The sequence below is a fragment of the Salvelinus fontinalis genome, chromosome 8 (genome assembly GCF_029448725.1).
Source record: "Salvelinus fontinalis isolate EN_2023a chromosome 8, ASM2944872v1, whole genome shotgun sequence".
Taxonomy (NCBI): Eukaryota; Metazoa; Chordata; class Actinopteri; order Salmoniformes; family Salmonidae; genus Salvelinus; species Salvelinus fontinalis.
Genome location: NC_074672.1, coordinates 17310595 through 17332188, shown reverse-complemented (window position 1 = coordinate 17332188; position 21594 = coordinate 17310595). Strand labels below are relative to the sequence as shown.

At 45.0% G+C, this 21594-nt stretch overlaps 2 protein-coding genes across 2 annotated transcripts in view; one reads left to right on the top strand and one right to left on the bottom strand.

Moving 5' to 3' along the window:
- Nucleotides 1-669: 669 nt before the first annotated feature.
- On the bottom strand, nt 670-18586 carry LOC129860758 (trithorax group protein osa-like). The gene is made up of 7 exons (XM_055931469.1): nt 18246-18586; nt 5547-5775; nt 5402-5459; nt 5199-5277; nt 4479-5038; nt 3356-3493; nt 670-3110 (listed from the first exon to the last, which is right to left on the bottom strand). The coding sequence occupies exons 2-7, from the start codon at nt 5678-5680 to the stop codon at nt 2553-2555; spliced, it is 1527 nt and encodes a 508-aa protein (XP_055787444.1). The 5' UTR covers nt 5681-5775; nt 18246-18586; the 3' UTR covers nt 670-2552.
- Nucleotides 18587-19346: 760 nt separating this feature from the next.
- LOC129860757 (sodium/potassium-transporting ATPase subunit beta-1-interacting protein 3-like) overlaps nt 19347-21594 on the top strand; it is a gene marked incomplete in the record, with an annotated part of 7055 nt that continues 4807 nt past the window's right edge. Inside the window, 4 exon segments of the mRNA XM_055931468.1 lie at nt 19347-19660; nt 20494-20631; nt 21149-21229; nt 21404-21594. Coding sequence (XP_055787443.1) covers nt 19592-19660; nt 20494-20631; nt 21149-21229; nt 21404-21594 — 479 coding nt within the window.

The following is a 21594-nucleotide window of genomic DNA, read 5'->3' as shown; positions in this document are numbered from 1 at the left end:
TAGTCGTATGGTTTGGTGGTAGAATCTTTTCATGGTCCTGTTGGTTCCAGACTTGGTGCACTGATACCGCTTGCCGTGAGGTAGCCGAGAGAACAGTCAATGGCTTGGGTGGCTGGAGTCTTTGACATTTTTTTTGTGCCTTTCTCTGACACTGCTTTGTATAGAGATCCTAGAAGGCAGGGAGCTTGGCCCCAGTGATGTACTTGGCAGTACTTCCCTTCCCTCTGTAGTGCCTTCCGGTCATGTGCTTTGCAGTTATGGTACCAAGCGGTGATGCAGCCCGTAAAAATGCTCTCAATTGTGCAGCTGTAGAACTTTTTGAGAATCTGAGGGACCATGCCATCTTTTCAGCCTCCTAAGGGGGAAGAGGTGCTGTCGTGCCCTTTTCACAACTGTATGGGTATGTGTGGACCATGTTAATTCCTTAGATCATGATGTTATAATAGACATAATGATGATAATAATAATAATATATTATCAGATCATGAACAGTGCATATGGAAAAGTGTCAAATGGAAAGACTGCTTTCGACTGTGCTGTGTTTTAGTGAAGTTAGCTGGCATGGTTGGACAAATAATTATTACCTTCTAGTAAAGGTAATCCTATCTAATAAAAGGCATATGAGGTAAATGTTTAGATTTTTTTTTAAAGTGAAGCTTAGAGAAAACACATTTTTCAAAGTGCCACTTTATTACAAAAGTATAAACTTGACCGACATTGTCATGAATATTAATCTTGATATAAAACATTACAATCTTTTCATTTTTAGCACTTAATTACAAGCTTCGAGCACAAGACCCCGTAGTCTGATTAGCAAACACACAACATTAGCTGCCACATAAAACTTAGATGGGGTTTTCAATGAACACATCATAGCTTAAGTGGCTCGGAAAAATTTAACAAAAGCACATCAAAATTCACAATGTAACTTCTTTGCAAATTTGCCACCAGAGAAGTCATTCCAAAAACACAACCAAACATAAATAGTAAAAGATAGATTTCTTGACACCAATTATATATTTATTATTATTTCTCTTTTAGTAACATACACACGCGCACATTGCGTCAACATACATAATAATAATAATAACCACATTGTGTGCTGGCATATTTGGTCAAATGAAGTTTTCTTCTTTAGTATCCAGGTTGAGATGACGTTTTGCGTTATACTTTTTATACGCTCCTTTACAATATCTGTGTTGGATCATTGGCATTTATTGTCACTGCACTGTTGTCTTTCTTCTGTATATTTAAGATGTCACTGGGGATCGAGAGGAGATCAAACTGTTCATCAGTGGCGTGATGAGACACAGCTATAGAGGGTTTGTTGATGGATGTCAGTTCCACCATGCGTTCAGAGTTGAGGATGGTGAAATCACCATCATCAGTGATCAGGATTGTGAGGCAGAAGCAGTATCTTGGCTGATCCACAGTTTTGAGAGTGAGGATGGAGCTATTCAATTTGTGTGGACTCCACCAGCATGCCCCCTTGACTAGATGTGGCCCCTGTAGTTCAGATAGTAGTATCCTATCCTCTCTGTGGTGAAGACAAAGGCAGTGACCAACTTGACAGTAACAATTACCAGAGATTCCCAGTGACCAAAGCTATCCTGAATCAGAATGACATTTTGCTCTCTAAGAGAAACAAGGCAACATAATAACTAAACAATCAACAACATTATCAAAAAGAAACCGTTCTTAGATACCACATGACAGTGTTTGATTTGAGTTTTTTAGCATGCAACATTAAGCAGGCAAAGTGCAAGAAAAAGATCGACAAAATAAAACACTTCATTTACAGATGGCATTGGACAGTTGTCAGTCCATGTGATATGTAACAAATGAAAAGGGAAAAATATCTGCTATTATCATCTGAGAATATGGTCAAAATTATTTGTGTTTTTTGGGGGGAAGAAAACAACAATGTGTGCAATTTAGTTAATTATTCTCTCATAATTTGACTCTTGGTCCCTGAGCTTTCAAGTCTTTTGATTAATATTTAATTTCTTTACTTTTAATACTTTTAATTGCTTCCGGGATCACACCTCGACCAACTTGGGGGAAAGGTCTGCCGTACACAGACTAAGTGCTACATAGGGAGTAAACTGAAAGTTGTGCTCATTCCTAAACTAGGGCTCCAGGATTGCCAGTACAATAACACTGTTTTAACCATAGAAATGAATTATATTTCATGGTTAGACCTGCAAAAATTGGGAAGAATTTTCCAAATGTTCCCTCTAATTGTGCTCTGCACATTGTTCAAATAGTGCTGCCATCCTACAGATTTTTCTGTAATAGTTTTGTGCTCATTTCTCATCACTACCTTTGGATTCAAGGTAGGGGTTTGACCCAGCCAAGGACTTTCTCTTCAGCCCAGGTCGTTAACCACTGACCAACACTGTTGCCCTAGGCTCTGAAAGGCAGGAAGTTATGACTGTAATGTAAACATGTGAGTGAGCATGAGAGGGGCTCAACCAGCTCTCTTCGACCGTGGTCTTCTTTTTAAATGCTAGGAAGGAGGTGAGAGGTCACAGGTCACAGAGGGAGCAGCCTTAGAGCCCAGTGACATACATCTCCATGCCATCGTTGAAGGTGAAGATGGTGGTGGTGCTGGAAGTGGCAGTTCCGCCCTGCTTCATGTCCCCTATACTCTCGTACAGGTTCTCCCCGGGCAGAAGCAGGGCTTTGGCTGGAAGGTGCTGTAACTTGGGGGTCTGCTGTGTGGGTGGTGGCGGGGGAGGCTGCTGCTGCTGCAAGGGCTGCTGGGACTTCTTCCTCCTGGGCCTGAGGGTGGCGCAGGTGTTGGGAGGCCGTTCGGTTCCTCCAACTCGCTTCCAACCACCACCACCTTCCATAGGCTCATAGGCAGGGTTGCATTCCTCCCCCGTCCCGATGGACTCGTAACAGTGGTCCTCCAGAGTTGCAGAGGCTCCTCCGACAGGCTTCCCTTCCTGCGGGGCCCAGTTCTGGGGCTTGACCACCACACTGAACCCCCCGTCTCGGTCCCGGTCCCGGTCACCGCGCCCCAAGGTACGGAAGCCAATGTTTGCTGGGGGAGACCCAGGAACAGCTCTCTTCTTCTTGACTGGTTTGGAGTACATCTCTGCAGCCTGGAAACCACACAATACAGGACAACCCTCAGTACTAATCAGTCTGATAAACACAATGAACACATACTTTGTAATGACAAACATACTCACCAGAGGAGGCTGTTGGAAGAAGCTATAGGAGGACGGGCTCATTGTAATGGCTGGAATGGAACCCACGTTTGACTCCGTTCCATTAATTCCATTCCAGCCATTACAATGAGCGCGTCCTCCTATACATCCACTCACCAACCTCCACTGATACTCACCATAGCAGTAGATGGCTGTATGTTCTCTCCACTGTGAGGACTCAGAGGGCCTAAGGGTTTGTTTTGGAGCATGATGATGTCATCATCCTCTGGAGGCTTCCATATATACTGCTCTCCATTACCCATGAACACTGCCTCCTGCCAGCCAATCAGGGAATGGGAAGAATGGGTTGTCAACACAACACATATGATTGAGATGAAACACAGCAATAAAAACAAACAAAACATAGTGCTTTTGTATAATACTTAGGAGAGTGTAATGAAAAGTTCAGTTACAGGCTTATTGTTTAAAATGCCTTTGCTCTCCTCTGCTAAGGATCATACAAGTCATTCCTTAGAATGGGGCATGAGAGAGAAAATGTGTGCAAACATACGTGTAAATGCATTACATTTGCACTCTAAACATTACAATGAAATGTTTAGCTCTCAACAGAATTACTTGAGCTGCAGAGGCATCAGGAGAAATGAACTAAGATTCAATGCTCTCTAGGGGCTGCCTAGGGACCCAGCATCCATGACAGATCCTAAAGAAGATGCATGCTCATTCATAACACCTCAAACAGCCTTGCAGGCATAAATGTAGGAAGCATCTAGATTCTAGACCATTACAGTTGATTCATGCAAGCTGTACAGCTCTACATTATTGGAGCACAGGGGATACTAACCAAATCAAGAATACATTATGTATATTAAAACTAGGATTAGAGTCTTGACTTAAAGTACCACATCTTGTGGATTTTAACTGAAAGGTGCAGCTTGCTGTTTGAATGGCAGGACAGTCAAGCAGCACCATTGTCTTTCTGCAGGGATAATGATCTGTGTTTCAATGCATTGCGTCATCTATATGGCATTGAGCCCGAGAGAGCAGCGCTGTGAAGAATGCTAAGTACAAAACGTAATCTTATACAAAACACACAAACATACCCACACACAGTCTGTGAGTAATACATGTAGTGAACTGGAAGTACATAAAGAGACGTGTATAAACAGGTAGGGAAATGCAGTGAAATTAATCACCATTTCTGCACACATGGCCTTCGTCAAGGTCTGACTTTCAGACTTCCCTAACGAACAGAAATCTGTATCTGTATAATTCTGTATTATCAGCCTTTTCTTTACCAACCTTGGGGAAGGTGGGCAGGTTGAAGGCCTCCGCGTTTTTCCGGGGCATCTTCACGCTGTGAGGGTGTGGCGGAAGCGGGGCAGGATGTGAAGGTGGGGCGTGGCGAGGAGGCGGCACCGGTGCTTCCCCCATATCCGTCCCACTATCTCTCTTTTGGGGGACAGCCTTGTCCACCTTCAGGAGCTTCCGGACGCAGGCGTACTCTGCAGTAGTCTCCGGGGGGTGTGGAGGAGCCATAGCCTGGGGGATGGGATCTGGCTCGGGTAGCGGTTCATTCAACCCTTCCCCGTCTAGGTCGGGGGGGGCAGGGGTGTTGGCTGGGACGGCCGGAGGGGCTGGGGTGTCTGTCTCTCCGGCCCTGCCCACTATGGCGTAGAGGTTGTTATCAGGGCCACGCTTCGGGGAGGAGCGTTGACCTACCTCAGAGTAGGTGTGCTCCTCTCCCGTACCAGAGGGTACCTGGGGTAGCGTCCGTCCCCCGGAGCGCAGGTCAGAGTTGGACCGGCGGCTAGGCAGCAGCAGGAGGTCCATGCTGGCCGGACGGTTCTTTTTGGATGACTCTGCAGGACACATAGAAACCAGAAAGGTTAGCATTCTTTCACACTTAAATAAAAGAAGGCTTTGTAAAAGGTGCAAATATCATTGTTTGTTATGTAGTGAAGATTTCTCAAAATGGAGCTCAACATTTGTGATAGTCTTATACCTAAGAGTTCTACTCACTCTTGCCATTGCAGTTTAGCTTGTTCATCTCACCGTCCGACTTGCTGATGGAACGCAGCCTTGACTGCTTGAGTATACTCTGAAAACGCACAAACAAATTATATTTTTTCTCAATCGCTTGAATGCATAATGTATCCATGCTTTACCTAAAATGATGCTCACAGCTGAGGTAAATGTAGTAATATGAGGGATTCTCTGCTCACCATGTCCATCAGCCTGTGTTTCCCACCTTCACTGGAGACATTATGCGTCTTTCCCTTCCTATAATAAACACAACATTTCATGTACTATAAAGACGCAAATAGCTGTGTGCGTGTGCACATGGTCATAGTCATTAACTCGTCTCACCTCTGGCAGCCCACACAGAGCACCACGATGAGGATGGTGACGACGAAGGCTGAGGCAGCAGCGATAGCACCCAGCAGCAGGACCTTGCCGTAGGAAGGAGACGTGAAGTTCAGCCCGTCCTGCATGGAGGCCATGTGGGAGCGCTGGCGCTCGCTCTCTCACAACCACACACACACACTCACCACACACATACACACCGCACACGTAGGCACCACAACCTCCCTGGGATCTGCAGAGATGGAGAAGGAGAGGAAAGAACTGTGTGTTTGTCATACAGATCAGCTGCTCTTATTTAAGCCCACGGAATTGTAAGGGGAATGGTGAACTTGGGCAAACATATAATTCAAATAAAAGGAGAACACATCATGAAAAACAGTTGGGTCATATCCTTCCTATTTGGCCCTGTCCGGGGGTATCTTCGGATGGGGCCACAGTGTCTCCTGACCGCTCCTGTCTCAGCCTCCAGTATTTATGCTGCAGTAGTTTGTGTCGGGGGGCTAGGGTCAGTTGGTTATACCTGGAGTACTTCTCCTGTCTTATCCAGTGTCCTGTGTGAATTTAAGTATGCTTTCTCTAATTCTCTCGTTCTCTCTTTCTTTCTCTCTCTGAGAACCTGAGCCCTAGGACCATACGTCAGGACTACCGGGCATGACGACTCCCTGCTGCCCCCAGTCCGCCTGGCCTTGCTGCTATTCCAGTTTCAACGGTTCTGCCTGCGGTTATGGAACCCCTACCTGTCCCAGACCTGCTGTTTTCAACTCTTAATGATCGGCTATGAAAAGCCAACAGATTTATTCCTGATTATTATTTGACCATGCTTGTCATTTATGAACATTTTGAAAATCTTGGCTCTCTCTAATTTTCTCCTTCTCTCTTCCTTTCTCTCGGAGGACCTGAGCCCTGGGACCATACGTCGGGACTGCCGGGCGTGGTGGCTCCTTGCTGTCCCCAGTCCGCCTGGCCTTGCTGCTGTTCTGCCTGCGGTTATGGAACCGCCACCTGTCCCAGACCTGTTGTTTTTCAACTCTTAATGATCGGCTATGAAAAGCCAACTGAATATTATTCATGATTATTATTTGACCATGCTTGTCACTTATGAAAATGTTTGAACATCTTGGCATAGTTCTGTTATAATCTCCACCCGGCACAGCCAGAAGAGGACTGGCCACCCCTCATAGCCTGGTTCCTCTCTAGGTTTCTTCCTAGGTTTTGGCCTTTCTAGGGAGTTTTTCCTAGCCACCGTGCTTCTACACCTGCATTCTAGCTGTTTGGGGTTTTAGGCTGGGTCTCTGTACAGCACTTCGAGACATTAGCTGATGTACGAAGGGCTATATAAAATAAACTTGATTGATTGATTGCTTGAATTGCTCCATTTATTCAATTGCTCCAATGACCAACAAAAGAAAGACATAGGAATAACCAAGAGATCAACCACAGCATTTCTGACTTCCTTTCCTCTCCACTGACTGTCATTTCCCTGTGGCATCTTTATCTTCCTTGGCTCGTTAAGGATTTGGGGCATTTCTGACATATCCACAAACATCAGGTACCTAACCTGTTGTGTCCAAAGAGCCCATAGTACTACAATCAACATCAGTGGAATTAATATCCAGATTCAAATGTGTGCTGGACTTTATCTTTGAAACTACACTTTATCTTTAGTCTTCAGGGACCACCCTCACCAGGACCTTTCCTCTACACACACATATGCTGTACCAATAATACCTGAGAGAAACCAGTTGAAGATATGCTGATATATGTGTTTGTTTAAGTGTAATGTAATTCACCCCTGTAACTATCATGATTTGCCCCATGTTTGAATCAATCCTGCACAACAGTGTAAATATTAACAGGGTCAATGAGTCACATGGAAGCTAAAAATACTGTAACACAGACACAGGAACAGAGAGAGGCACACATCATTATCTTATTCCAAAACCAAAGAGAAGACAGAGAACAGAGGAAACCGTATTTTCTTTGATTATATTGTCCTCCAAGCTTTTTCCTCTCTCAGTGAAAGAGAAGTTTAAGGTGGACGGTTTGATTGAAGCAAAAAGGAAAAGTCCTTATCAGGATTATTTCATGATGCCCTCCACATCTCCAAGCGACAGCAAATATGTTTCTGATATAACTGTCCTGGCTGACTAATCAGTCGCATACTTATTGAACTACATGATTACAGAAGAAAGCATATTCCCCACCAAGTATTTGAACCAGCAACCCCCAAGGTGCTGGCCTATTTTGAAACAGGTTCCCAAATCTCTTCTCATAGATATATTCATTGGTGAATATACTGTAACGCTCTTTATACATTACAATTCATGTGACTCATTTCACTCTGATCTAAAATCTCTATACCTTCAACTTTATGACTTCTCCAGAGTTTATCATAGCCTCTTGTTGACTAACCGTTGAAGTTGAGTCGGGATGGTCTCAATTAGTACAGAAGGAAAGAGTTATATAGCTTAACTTTATCTCTGCATGTGGCTATGGTTGGACATCTGTGCTTCTGAATATATTTATGCTAACTATGGAGTGCCATAACCTGGCATGAAAAACATTTGACATTTAAATCCTCAGGTCACACAGCATGCTGAGGTACAGTATAATGTGTTCTTTATGTCCTTGTTAACAGTAGAACATTGTTTTCTGCGCTACTACCCCCATCTCCCCCCAAACTGGTTCAGACCAGCTGCTAGGTAATTAGGAGGTACTGTGATGTATGTCCAGTTTCACAGGTGCTTTTCCCCTCTTCAATTAACTCCTATTAGGTTCCTCTTATATTTTTATCCCTCGCACACAAAAACAAACCTTTATCTCCCATGACTGTCTAACATCCCTATCGCTCAAACATTTCTTCAGTTAGACATAATAGTAAATTGGCTCCTACACACTGAAACAGAGAGCTCTGCACTGAATCTTGTTCCGGTATAGCGAAAATGGGATGGGGTGTGTTTGGGGGGTTCTGGGCAGGTGGGGGGAGTCTTGGGCTGTGAGCCTTTGTGCCTGCATCATCCATTCTAAAGAAATAGATGAGGTTGTGAATAATGTAGCACTGATTTGCAACATATGGAAATTCCACACAGGGAATTTCAACACCAACAGATATGCATGTTTCTGCCAAGTGTTGATATCTTTAAAGCATTTATCTTATGTCCTCCTTGAGATTGGGAGTAAATAATTGGTGGAATGCACACATAATTTTGTGGTTTTAGCCAAAAGAGTGTCTATGGTCAGATCAATTCAGTGGCTATGGGACCAATGTGCCAATTTGGTATTCACTTACATGGTTAGTATTGTAGCTCATTAGCATACTAGTGTGGTGATCCAAAATGGCTGAAGCAGCTCAGATAAATTAGCCTTAGCCTTACCATTGCAGTTGGCTGTGGTGGTGGTCTGTACAGTGCTAGTAGGGCACATGTTTACATTGTAATTATATGGGAGAGAAAGTTCTGATTCTTCCAAAAATATGGTTTCATCCAAACGGCCTTCAGCTGTTCTTGTAAGTATGATACAGAGTGCTCTCAACAGGGCACAAACACAAACTGTGCTCTTTCTTGACTCGCAAATTAGTCCCTGCTTGATAAATATGAATAGAATTTATTAATAAATTATATTTCGCAACAGTAGAGAGCCAACCACTACATACCTGTATAGATCTTTTGGCTGTACAATACATTGAGGCAGGAAACATGCTTAATAACACCTCTGTATTACCTTACAACTTAACGGACATACCTATATATTGTATACTGTGTGTAAAGCATGTCATAAAAGTGTTAAATACAGGGGAAGTATAAACAGGAGAGGTGAACAAACCTTTGACTTTACACAATTAAAAAAATTCCCACCAGAATTCAAATGTCTTTAAGTGCTTTCCAACTCCCTCCCCAGAGTTGACCCAGAATATATATTTTGTAACACTCTCACAAGAATATCCTGAATATTCTGAAATACCCAAATGGATCCAGAAAGACATATTCTATTCATTCATAAATCTGACAGTGTATTTAAATCACCTTGAGAACAGAACACAGATGTTTTGAGCAAGGGTAAGGCAAGAGGAAGTGGAGCAGAGTAAGGCTGAAAGGAGGGTTAGGAAGAAAGAGGCAGGCACATCAGTGTGTGCGTGGGAGTTCCGTGACAGGTGTTTTGAAGAAGCTGAAAAGCTGATGATGAGAGGAGACTGTCACATTTCCAGAGCCAGGTTCCCAGAGCTGCTGCCTTGTTGTCTCTGTCGGTCCACCTCCTCCTCCTCCTCCTCCCAACATATTCTACTCTACTCTCTCTCTCTCTATCCCCTGCCTTACCCCTTGGCTTATAGTCAGAGTGACGCCTCAGCACTGCAGTGTAATCTCTGGCCCTGGAGCAGCTTTCTCTAAGCCAACCGATTGGACGTTGCGCTCCGAGCAGAGCAAAGCAGTCAAATGGCCCTCCACCAGAGGATCCTCTTCTAAACAAAGCCCCAATCCCCAGCCACAGAGACAACCCCCTCATCCTATGGCAATCTACTATGCCCTTAAACCTCAAACTGTAAATGTTCATTGTTCTTCTACCCCTTGTGTTGCCCTACCTGTCTGTGTGTTACTGGGGTGACAGGAGGCTGGTTATGTCAGGGTATATGGGAGCTAAGAACAGGACATGTGGTGTGGGTCCTTAAGAGGCCATAGAGACAAGTTTTAGAGCATGTTGATGCACCTCTTTATGCCTACATTATGTCTTTAAGCCTGTATATGCACGCACATCTGTTTTGTGGAGAAGGGATCCGCATGTGTATTTAATTTGTATAGTCTGGAAAGGGTACTGGGTTGGAAATCGTAAAAAAGGGTACAGGCTGGCCGACAACTCAATGAGCGTGCAGAACGCCTTCCAGAACCGGCACGAGAACTGAGCACCCCGGTCGGAGACCATGTCCACTGGGAATCCGTGGATACGGAAGATGTGCTGCACCATAAGCTGGGCCGTCTCCTTGGCCGAGGGTAGTTTGGGGAGAGGAATGAAGTGGGCGGCTTTGGAAAACCGGTCGACCACAGCCAGGATGGCAGTGTTGCCCTCAGACGGGGGGAGACCCATGATGAAATCCAGGGATATATGGGACCAGGGACGGTGAGGGACAGGCAGTGGTTGAAGCAGACCAGCCAGAGCTTGCCGAGGAGTCTTGTTCTGTGCACAGACCGTGCAGGCGGCGACAAACAAGGCGACATTCCGAAACCATAGTAAGCCACCAAAAGCGTTGTCCGACGGGAGCCCGGGTGGCGGGCAAGCCTGGAGGAATGGGCCCACTCCAGGACAGTGGGCCGGACTGCGTCAGGCACAAACATCCGGTTATTTGGGCCCCCCCACCTGTTTCCCTATACCCTAGCTAAGTGCTGTCGCCAGGCATGAGGTGGGAAGGGCTCCGGGGTGGTAACCGTGGGGTTATAGCGGCGAGACATGGCATCCGGCTTGACGTTCTTGGACCCCGGGCGGTAGGAGAGGGAAAAGTTGAGCCGGGTAAACAGCAGGTCCCATCTCGCCTGCCTGGAGTTGAGGCGCTTGGCGGTGTGGGGATACTCCATGTTTTTGTGGTCGGTCCACACAATGAACGGATGTTCCGTACTTTCTAGCCAATGCCTCCATTCCTCCAACACCATTTTCACCGCAAGAAGCTCTCGATTCCCCACGTAGTTCCTCTACATGGCGTTGAGGTGGTGGGAGAAGAAGGCACAGGGATGCAGCTTAAGGTCCAGGGCAGAACGTTGGGACAGGACAGCCCCCACTCCGACATCCAAAGCATCGGCCTTCACCACGAACTGACGGGAAGGGTCAGGATGAACCAAGATAGGAACAGTGGTGAAGCTGCGTTTGAGGTCCCAGAATGCTCGGTCAGCGGCAGAGGACCACGTGAACGGAACCTTGGTAGAGGTGAGTGCAGACAGGGGGAGGCCAGGGTGCTGTAACCCCGGATAAAGTGTAAAAATTGGCAAACTTCAAGAAGCGTTGCAGCTGCACCCTGGATATAGGCTGGGGCCAATCCACCCCCGCTTACACCTTCCTGGGATCCATCTGGACACTCCCAGCAGAGATGATGTAGCCCAGAAAGGGAATGGTGGAGTGATGGAACTTGCACTTTCCGCCTTAACAAACAGCTGGTTCTCCAGAAGGTGCTGGAGAACCTGTCTGACGTGGAGCACGTGTTCTTGGGGGGAGCGGGAGAAGATGAGGATGTCATCAATGTCGACAAAGACGAACCGGTTCAACATGTCACGGAGAACATCATTCACCAGAGCCTGGAACACAGCAGGGGCATTGGTGTGGCCAAACGGCATGACCAGATATTTGTAGTGGCCGCTGGCCGTGTTGAAGGCAGTCTTCCACTCGTCCCCCTCTCGTATCCGCACCAGGTGGCCCCTGGAGTGGCAGTGGAGTGGCTCGAAGGCAGAGGAAATAAGTGGTAGCGGATAACGGTTCTTCACAGTAATGGCATTGAGTCCCCAGTAGTCAATGCTCGGGCACAAGGTCCTGTTCTTTTTCTCCACGAAGAAGAACTCTGTGCCAGTGGGAGAGGAAGAGGGACGGATAAATCCTGCAGCTAGGGAGTCCCCATTGTAGGTCTCCATAGCCTTGGTCTCTGGTCCCGACAGAGAGTACAGACGTCCCCAGGGCGGTGCTAGGGAGAAGGTCAATCCCGCAGTCATAGGGACGTTGGGGCAGAAGTGAAGTTGCCCGGGACTTGCTGAACACCTCCCGGAGGTCCTGGTACTCTGCGGGAATGGCGGAGAGGTCTGGAGCAACTTCCGAGCCCCCAGGAAGACGTCCCGGGGCAGGTTGTGCCGACTTCAGACAATGGGCGTGGCAGAACGGACTCCAGCCCATGATAGCACCCGTACACCAGTTGATAAGGGGATTGTGACGCTGGAGCCAGAAGAATCCCAAAACCTTGGGAATCTGGGGAGACTTGATGAGCAGGAATTTAATGGTCTCGCTGTGATTCCCTGACACATGTAGGTTGATGGGAGTGGTGTTATGGGTGACCCGACCTATAGAGCGCCGTCTAGCGCTCTACCATCCATGGGAATGGAGAGGGACTGAGTGAGGATGTTCAGCTCGGAAGCCAGTGTGGCGTCCAAAAAGCTCTCATCGGCCCCAGAGTCAATGAGGACCCGGAGAGATTTGGAATGGTTTCCCCACAGCAGAATGTCATGAAAAGGGGTGCGAGTAAGGGAAGGAGAAAAGTTCTACATATGGCCCACCAGAGTACTCGCTCCTACCGGTGAGTCTGGTCTTTTAATGGACATGAGGACACAAAATGACCAAAAGTCCCACAATACAGACAGCTCTTTGTGTTGATCCTGTATTGCCCTTCAGGTGGCAACAGCCCACCTCTGCCTAGTTGCATAGGCTCGGGAAACAATGCCTCTGCCGTCTTCGGTGACTCTTGAGGGAGGTCGGGAAACCTCGGGTGCTCTCGGCAACGGGACCGTTGGGGTCTTCCGGAATGACTCGGAGGCAAGGTGGAATTCCTGGACATGTGAGCGAAATTGAATTTCCTTTCCATCCGTCATTCCCGTAATCGCCCATCGATGCGGATGGTCAAAGTGATGAGGGAATCAAGATCTGTGGGTAACTCCTGAGCTGCAAGCGTGCAGAAATCCACCGCATAGACGACCACACTGCCGGGATCCTGCCGGAGCTGGATTAGCTTCCGGGCAGCTTCTCTCCTGGAGAACGGGGCATCAAAAACCTTCCTCACCTCTCCCACGAACCCCTCCAGACTCACACACATGGCCGGCTGTTGTTCCCATACGGCGGTAGCCCAGTTGAGAGCCCTTCCGGACATCAGCATCATGAGGTAGGCTATTTTGGAGCGATCTGGGGTGAAGGAGGAGGGCTGAAGCTCGAAAATGAGGGCACACTAAGCTAGAAACGTCCGACAGGTGCTCGGCTCTCCATTAAAGCATTCCGGGGAGGTAAGCGGGGCTCCCGGGAAGGTGGAGTGGCCGGTGGGGCGCCGCTGCTAACCAGCGAGTTACTGAGGGGTGGTGGGGTTACCACCATGGCAGGCTGCTTCTCAGACAACACGCGGAATTGCTCCAGCAACATGTTCCACGTCCGGTCATGGCGCTCAGCCAACGTTTGGACCCCCTCCATAAGACCACGAAGCAATTCCTCATGCCTACCAATGGAGGCTCCTTGGGAGGAGATGGCATTGGGCAGCTGGTCCGGGTCTGCTGGGTCAGTCATGGCCAGTTTGTACTATCACGTTTGAAGTAAGACCCAGATGCAGACAGCGTTGAAGAAACATTTTTTTTTTCCTAACAACAGGGGCAGGCAAACGACAGGTCAAGGCAGGCAGGGGTCAATAATCCAGCGAAGGTATAAAGGGTCCAGAACAGCAGGCAGTCTCAGGGTCAGGGCAGGCAGAACGGTCAAAACAGGGAAGGACTAGAAAACAGGAGCAGGAAAACAGGCAGGAGCAGGGGAAAATGCTGGTAGGTATGAATGAAAAAAACGAACTGGCAACACACAAACAGAGAACACAGGTATAAATACACAGGGGATAATGGTGAAGATGGGCGACACCTGCAGGGGGTTGGAGACAAGCACACAGAGAGGTGAAACAGATCAATATTGGTACACAATTTCTATAATATCAAAGGTACTCATTTGGGGTGCCGAAATGAGAATGACACATAATGACTAAAGGAATGCCTTTTTACTGGTGGTCAGTGATCTGCTTAGCCATCCCATCATCAAAAACTTTCACACACCAGCGTTGGGCCCAATTTAGAATTTAATTGAGAAAGCCTCATGCATTTTAATTCAATTCATGACTTTGAATTGAAGTAGTAAACGGGATACAGAATTGCAATTTGAATAAACGGAAATATAATTTAATTTAGAGAAATTAAAATGCTGCTTCTATTCAATATTAGGTGTAGTCTATACAAATATATGTATTTGACATAAAACATAAAACATATCATTATATACACGTATATCAAATATTGTTGAAACAATTGATTTTCAGGACAAACTCAAAAAATTTATAATCAAGGAAAACAGAACCCGTATGCGTATATTCTAAGTTATTATATTTCATGAATCAGTCTTCATGGACCCCGTGAGGAAGTTGCCGCAACTATTTCAACGTAATTGTCTGTAATTGTCTGAGAAAATGCACATTTATGTTCCACCTCCAAAGAATGACAAATGGTACTTATACATATTTAGATATTGGGTGTGGGAATTTCCACGTGTTGATCAAAAACGAGGGCACTGTCAGCCATCAGTGTAGCTAGCTAGCATGCTAACTTTATCTAGCTAGCTAATGTTATCGGTTGTTGCTGTGTGTTTTTTTAACTACTCCACATTCAAAAGATTTGCCAGCTGACTATGGCTTCTAGAACTGGATTTGTCATAAGCACTAATTTAGGGAAAACTTTGCCACAGATGGAAACCACTGGCCTCTTTGACATCATAATCTATTGTTGTCTCCAAAGTAATGGCATTTTCCATGAATTGCGGCAAGCAAATCTGCCATAGAAAGAGTTAGAATAAATTGTGATGAATCTCCAGGAATTATGGATAACTATTGAAAGATAGCTGATATGCGTTTTTCTACATTGTAATGGACACGGTGCAACCTTTGGTAGGTAGGCTGCTGGCAGGCTTCAGCTGCGGTACAGCAAAGCCAAGTCAGATCGTGCTCATAGTTCTCACAGGGGAAGTGAAATGCTAGGCTACAATGACTTTTCTCAGGATCACGCACGCCACAAATGACATGTAACTAACTATAAGTTCCTTGAATTTTCTTTTGCGAGTGTCCTTTCATTATCTGGATAGACACTTGTGGTTTCTAGCTAACGTTACACCAATCAAAGCAGTGGAGTGTGTAGTGAAGCAAAACTTTAGTGGTCAAAACCATTCAGACACAGGGAGCAGGTTTTCAAATGCTATCATATCACGCAATTATATATTTGACCATTTATAAAATGGTCATATTTTTTTTATATATAATACAGACTAGCTCAAAAATAAGTGAAAATGTACAAATTATCCAGTGGATATGATCATTTTCTGGTAAAAAAAACAACAACTACAAAGTGGAGGTGCAAAAACATACGTTTGTGCCCCTTATTTTAATTTGCTCCGTGGCTCAGGCGGCCAAATGGACACATGGCTGTTTGACTCCTCTCAGTCACGAAGAGGAATAACTTTGCAGCTGTTTGTAATTAATAAACAATGCCATGCTGGTGGGTGGTAACATTCAAATAAAACCCAGCACTGAAACGAAACGTAGGCTAAAAATAATTTGTATGGCATGGGAAAAGACACCACATTCACACGGATTTGAACGAAGTGGGCGGTTCGGATTTGTCAATTCAAGCCAAAATATATCATACTTAGACTAAAACGATGACTTATTAATTAAATCATTGTGCAACATCATGGGTAATATTTGGCCTTCGTTTCTCATCTCGAAAAAGTAGATTTCTACTGGTGTGGGCCTTTAAATTTTGTTCAATATGTCAAAAATAAATACTACATTTCACAGAAAGCATTAGTTAAACCCTCAAGTTGACCCTGAGGACTTCAGAAAGAAGCCAAATAAATTAAATGGTTGGTGGAAATATAATTGGCTATTGTAAGCGCTATGTTTAAAAGAGTATATGAACATTGTTTCTAGAGAGAAGTTATATATTCTTTGGTATGTGGAAGTGTGACCTGTCAGATTCAATGGAACTCTCATGTTCTATGGCTGAGTGGAATTTCTTTGGATTGCACTGAATTGAATTCTACGTCATGTCACTCAAGCTGAAATTCAAATTCTACATCCTCTGGGGTGTGGCCATTTCAACTTGAATTCCAACTCCTGAGTTGATTGGGAGTCAATTCCACAATTCTGAATTGAGTGCAACCCTGACACACACACACACACACACACACACACACACACACACACACACACACACACACACACACACACACACACACACACAGACACACACACACACACACACACACACACACACACACACACACACACACACTCATATGCAAACAGATACATTGTCTTTATTCTCTCTATGTCCTGAACTCACCCTGGCCACAGCAAGCATAGCACTTAAGTTCTGATCAATCAATTGGGAGATGATGTGGAGAGCAGCCCCACCTTTTATCTGTGAGTCATTCCAGCCACACACACACACACACACACACACACACACACACACACACACACACACACACACACACACACACACACACACACACACACACACACACACACACACACACACACACACACAGACAGACCACATTGAGCCACAATTCAATCTGTGTGTGTGTGTGTGTGTGTGTGTGTGTGTGTGTGTGTGTGTGTGCGTGTGTGCGTGTGTGTGTGCGTGTGTGCGTGTGTGCGTGCGTGTGTGCGTGTGTGCGTGTGTGCGTGTGTGTGTGTGTGTGTGTGTGTGTGTGTGTGTGTGTGTGTGAGAGAGAGAGAGAGAAAGAGAGAGAGAGGGTAAAAGAGACATGATGATGATGTGAATGAGGTCAGATGCTTGCTTGCAATAACATTAACCATTTTAGCCTTGAGTGAGGGAGAATATTGTCTGTGAGAGGATTCTCAGTTGCATGTATTCATCCATGCATTTAAGTGTGCACTGAATGCTAAATAGATCTATAAAGGCTACTAAAGGGAGCTGGCTCATAAACTGGCCCTGTGGTTGTTCTCTCCCTGGCTCTGAGCTCCAACTGAGATGAATTTGTCTGCACCCTTTGCTGCTGACAAAAGCAAATCCCAAACCACCTTCTCCTTTGATACATTTTATCCTGTAGCAAACTCAAATGTATTTCGTATTCTCCACAAGTAGGCTACAGTATTCAACCTCTTCATTATGCATCAGTCGAGTAGCCTGCTATGTGAGCCTAATGATTTGCGCCCTTGCCTGCACTGCACACCGCGACTCTCTCATAGGTTGAATGGGTTTTAACATCTCATCGAGAACCCCGACAGCTCAAACTGCAGTGATTCAAGAGACAACAGGTTAGAGACCAAACACGGAGCAGGCATGGCTGGCACAACATGACTCCAGCCATGACAGAGAAGACTGGGTGTGAACACGCGACGTGAATTTGGCAGTGCCAAGGCATTTGAGAGAATCACCAAAAAGGTTCAGAGACACACGCACACATGAGAATCAATTTAGTGATTGTCATGTGTGCGTGTTCTCATTCACTGACCAAGCTTGGTGATCTCTTATCAAACACAAATATTGGTCTAATATGAATTATCTTTATGATTCAAAGAAGCCTCTCGAATACTAAGCATGCGATGCCTATACATAACGTTTCCATAATGCCCGCATGCAATTACATTAAGGTTCTCTGACGAATCGGTTAATTAGACGTCTAATCACAAAAGCCAGGCAATGAAGTGACATTGTGGCTGTTGCACACGTGTCTGCTCTATTGAATGCATGACCCATTGGAAATAAAGGTAACGGAGCCTGTGAACACAAAGGGAAAAAATCGCGGAGAGAAATGCATTTAGCTTACCAATCAATTGTTAAATTGAAAAATATGAATAAGCTAATCAAATTTATGTCAGCAGAAAATCTATAATACAATTATGGGGATATATGAAAATCCCACATGCTGAATAAGAGAAACATGCTCTAGGCAGAGCATTGCGCCAGGAGCTGATCTCATACTCACTCAGCTCAGAGATTCGGGAGGCGCGACGGCGCGCAGCGTCCACTTTGGTCTGTTCCTTCAATTTCTGCGTCCACTCAGACCATCCACTCCCCGCTAGCATAATCAATTAAAGCAATAAATGGAGCCTCTTGTGTGTGAAAACATGACCCTAATGCAGCATTGCATTTGGCATTTTTGGACACCTACGCGAAAAGCAAAGGCAGACAGATGAACTATTTTCCTCTATCCCCTGTGTTGTATCGAACCGTCAGATGTTCCTCCACAGTTTCTCAAGCCCCCTCCATCTCTACACTATGCCTCAACTCGGTGGTAGAGCCATGTGACAGGGGGAACTGGAGAACCCCAATTATGAATTTGTGATTTGCTTCTAGCGTCATCTCTCGGAAGGATGGAGAAGTGCTGGTAATGGAGTGCGTGGAGATGGGAAGAACATTTCAATCTAAACCATCACACAGATGTGGACGTCTGAGGTGAAATAGATGACCATGTGTAGGCTCATACATGTGTAATAATAATGTGGTAAGTGGTAGCCTGATGCTTTGTAATCACCAAGGATGGGTCATAATTTGGTTGATCAGGCTGCGTTATCACATTACTGGATGAAACCAAATAGCTATTATGATGTATTTTACTGTGTCACAGTAATAGAACTGCCGTTTGACAAAAGTGCTGACAAATCATCACCACGATTCCAACCTGGCCTATTGACTGGCGCTGTCCTTCAGCTCCACCCAAACACGTGCACAATGGCGTGCGCGGGTTTTTCTGTGCCCGCGTTTTCATGCTTGGGTTATAGACTTCAATGTGAGTTGGACTTGCCTTTTTAGTACTTCCATGGTCCACAATATAGGATCCAGTTATTTTAGGTACTGTGGGCCTATACAATGTTTATGTATGACCCCAGGTGAGGGTTGCTTGAAAGTGAACAATTTGGGTGGAAAGAATGGACAAATATTTGTTTTTGAGAAAATACCACTGAGACAAAAAAAAATATTGGTCCTGTGCACATATAGGCTACTAAATATTTATGCACTGTCCCTTCCACCCGCACCACCAACTACTGGAGTGTTGCACTAGTTGGTGCACTAGTGCATTGTAGAGCGTCCTTAGCGCCACACCTAGCAGAGCATCAGAGTAGGGGAATTACTATGCCCCTTACCCTCCCCCTCGTTGTAACAGCCTTAAGTGTATTTCCTTCTCAGCTCGTTTTGTTCCACCACTGCAAACCACGACACGTCCCCGGACCGGAGAGCTTGTTTGGATATGGGAAGAACTATTCAACTTGCCCCCTATGAATTTATAAAAAGTTGCTTTGCTGTTTCGATTCGCCTATTTGGAAGCCATTTATGCAGATAGAGAGAATGGGTTGCTGTTCAGGACGATGTATGCTGATCTTCCTCTGCACTCTCCAAGTGGTGAGATCAATCTTCTGCGATGATGCTATTTCTATACAGACTTTCAAAACACACCTGCTACCATAGCCTTGATTTACTTCCTTCAATGATTACTGTCACTTCTGCTGGCTGATGTTGTTGAAATTGTTTTTGGAATGACAAAACGAAGTAGGCAGATTTTGCGTGTTTGAGATAAACGTGTAAACTAGAGTTCCCACGACACACATGTATTATAATAATATAAATATTTCACATCAAATAAAACATAAATTAATATTTCTCTCTAACATAATTTTTTAAAATTAAGATTTTTGTATTCATGCTCACCATAACTACAAGCTATGGGTCAACACTGAAAATAAAATAATTGATTGTGTGCTTTTAGAATACAAAAATATGCATGTTTATCTTGCTTGCATGAGTTGCCTAAGGGGAAAGGGAGTCATCCCCCACTCTGCCTGAACCGTAGTCCCACTTTGTCCCGCTTTTTCTTCCAACCCTACCCCCCTTTTGAGTGATTGAGAAGGCGACTCAGAGGACAGAATTCATATCCCTGCTCGGCCCCTCTCCCTGAAACATGCTTTGTCCCAGTGACTCAGTTACCTTGACAACCCAGAGAGAGCAGTCAGCATGGGAAAAAAATGAGTCTAGTGAATGCTTTGTAGGAGAGATGACCGTTTAACACCACCATCCATCAATTCAGAACCAACTGTTTAGATGAGAATTTCTGGAGAGTCTGGAAGCAGTGAGTGGATGACTTGATAAGATGCTTCCTCATGCATAATTCACGTCATAGAGATTCTTAACCCAACATCTCTTTCTGCCCCTCCTACTCTCTCCCTTTCACATCCCAGATGACAGCATTGGAGAGGCAGGCTTTTGACTTCCTTGGGTACCAGTGGGCTCCCATCATGGTCAACTTCCTGCAAATAATCATGGTTATCCTCGGCCTCTTTGGAACCATTCAGTACAGACCACGCTACGTTGTTCTAGTAAGTCACATCTAGGCCACACTACTTCTGTGTTAATCTGCCCCAGGCTATCCTACAATGGATAATGTTGTGTTTTTGTCTACAATAAATAAAATAAATGTTCAGTCCTCACTGAAATATTACTGTTGATCCATAATCCAATCTACAATAGCTGTAAGGGATCACCTGTGATGTAAGAAAGTTTATGTGCTGCAAATATAAATATTGATCCAACGTTATATTAAGCATAGAGAAAGTTGTGTAATTAAATGGTTATTACATAGGCAAGTTTAAATGCAGTGTACTGTATTTACTTACAAATTACACCTTGTAATCAACATGGATAATGCATGAAATGTGCCTATCCTTCATAGAAGAATGGAACTGTACGTGTTTAAGGCAAAGTCATTTGTATAACTACTGTGGAAAAGCATTAGCCATTGTTACAATTCTGTCATGTATAGAGGTTTGCCTCCATACAAATAGATAGACATTATGTGTCTAAATTGATCATCAAATATTTTGTTTCATCCCTCAGTACCTGCTGTGGACATTACTGTGGGTGACCTGGAATGTCTTTGTGTGCTGTTTCTATTTGGACTTGGGAGGCCTTTCCAAGGTATTGGTCACTAATATTCAGACCCGCTATCAACTAATATATTTGCTTCGCCTTCAATTGTGTATTATTTTGGCACTGGATCAATCAGTCTTTCTTTTCCCAAACAATTACATACCATAAATACATAAACATGCTATTATGAACATGAACAACCCATATGCTGTGTCACTGCAGGAGAGCGACCTGCTATCCCTGGGTGTATCCTCACACCTTTCATGGTGGAAAGACAACGGGCCAGGCTGTGACAACAGGGACCTTCCTGCCACTAGGTGGCAGAGTCTGGAGAGCCCAAAACTCATCTATGCTCTGGGATGCTGGCTGGAATACCAATTCATAGAGGTCCTACATTGTATCATACAACTCCT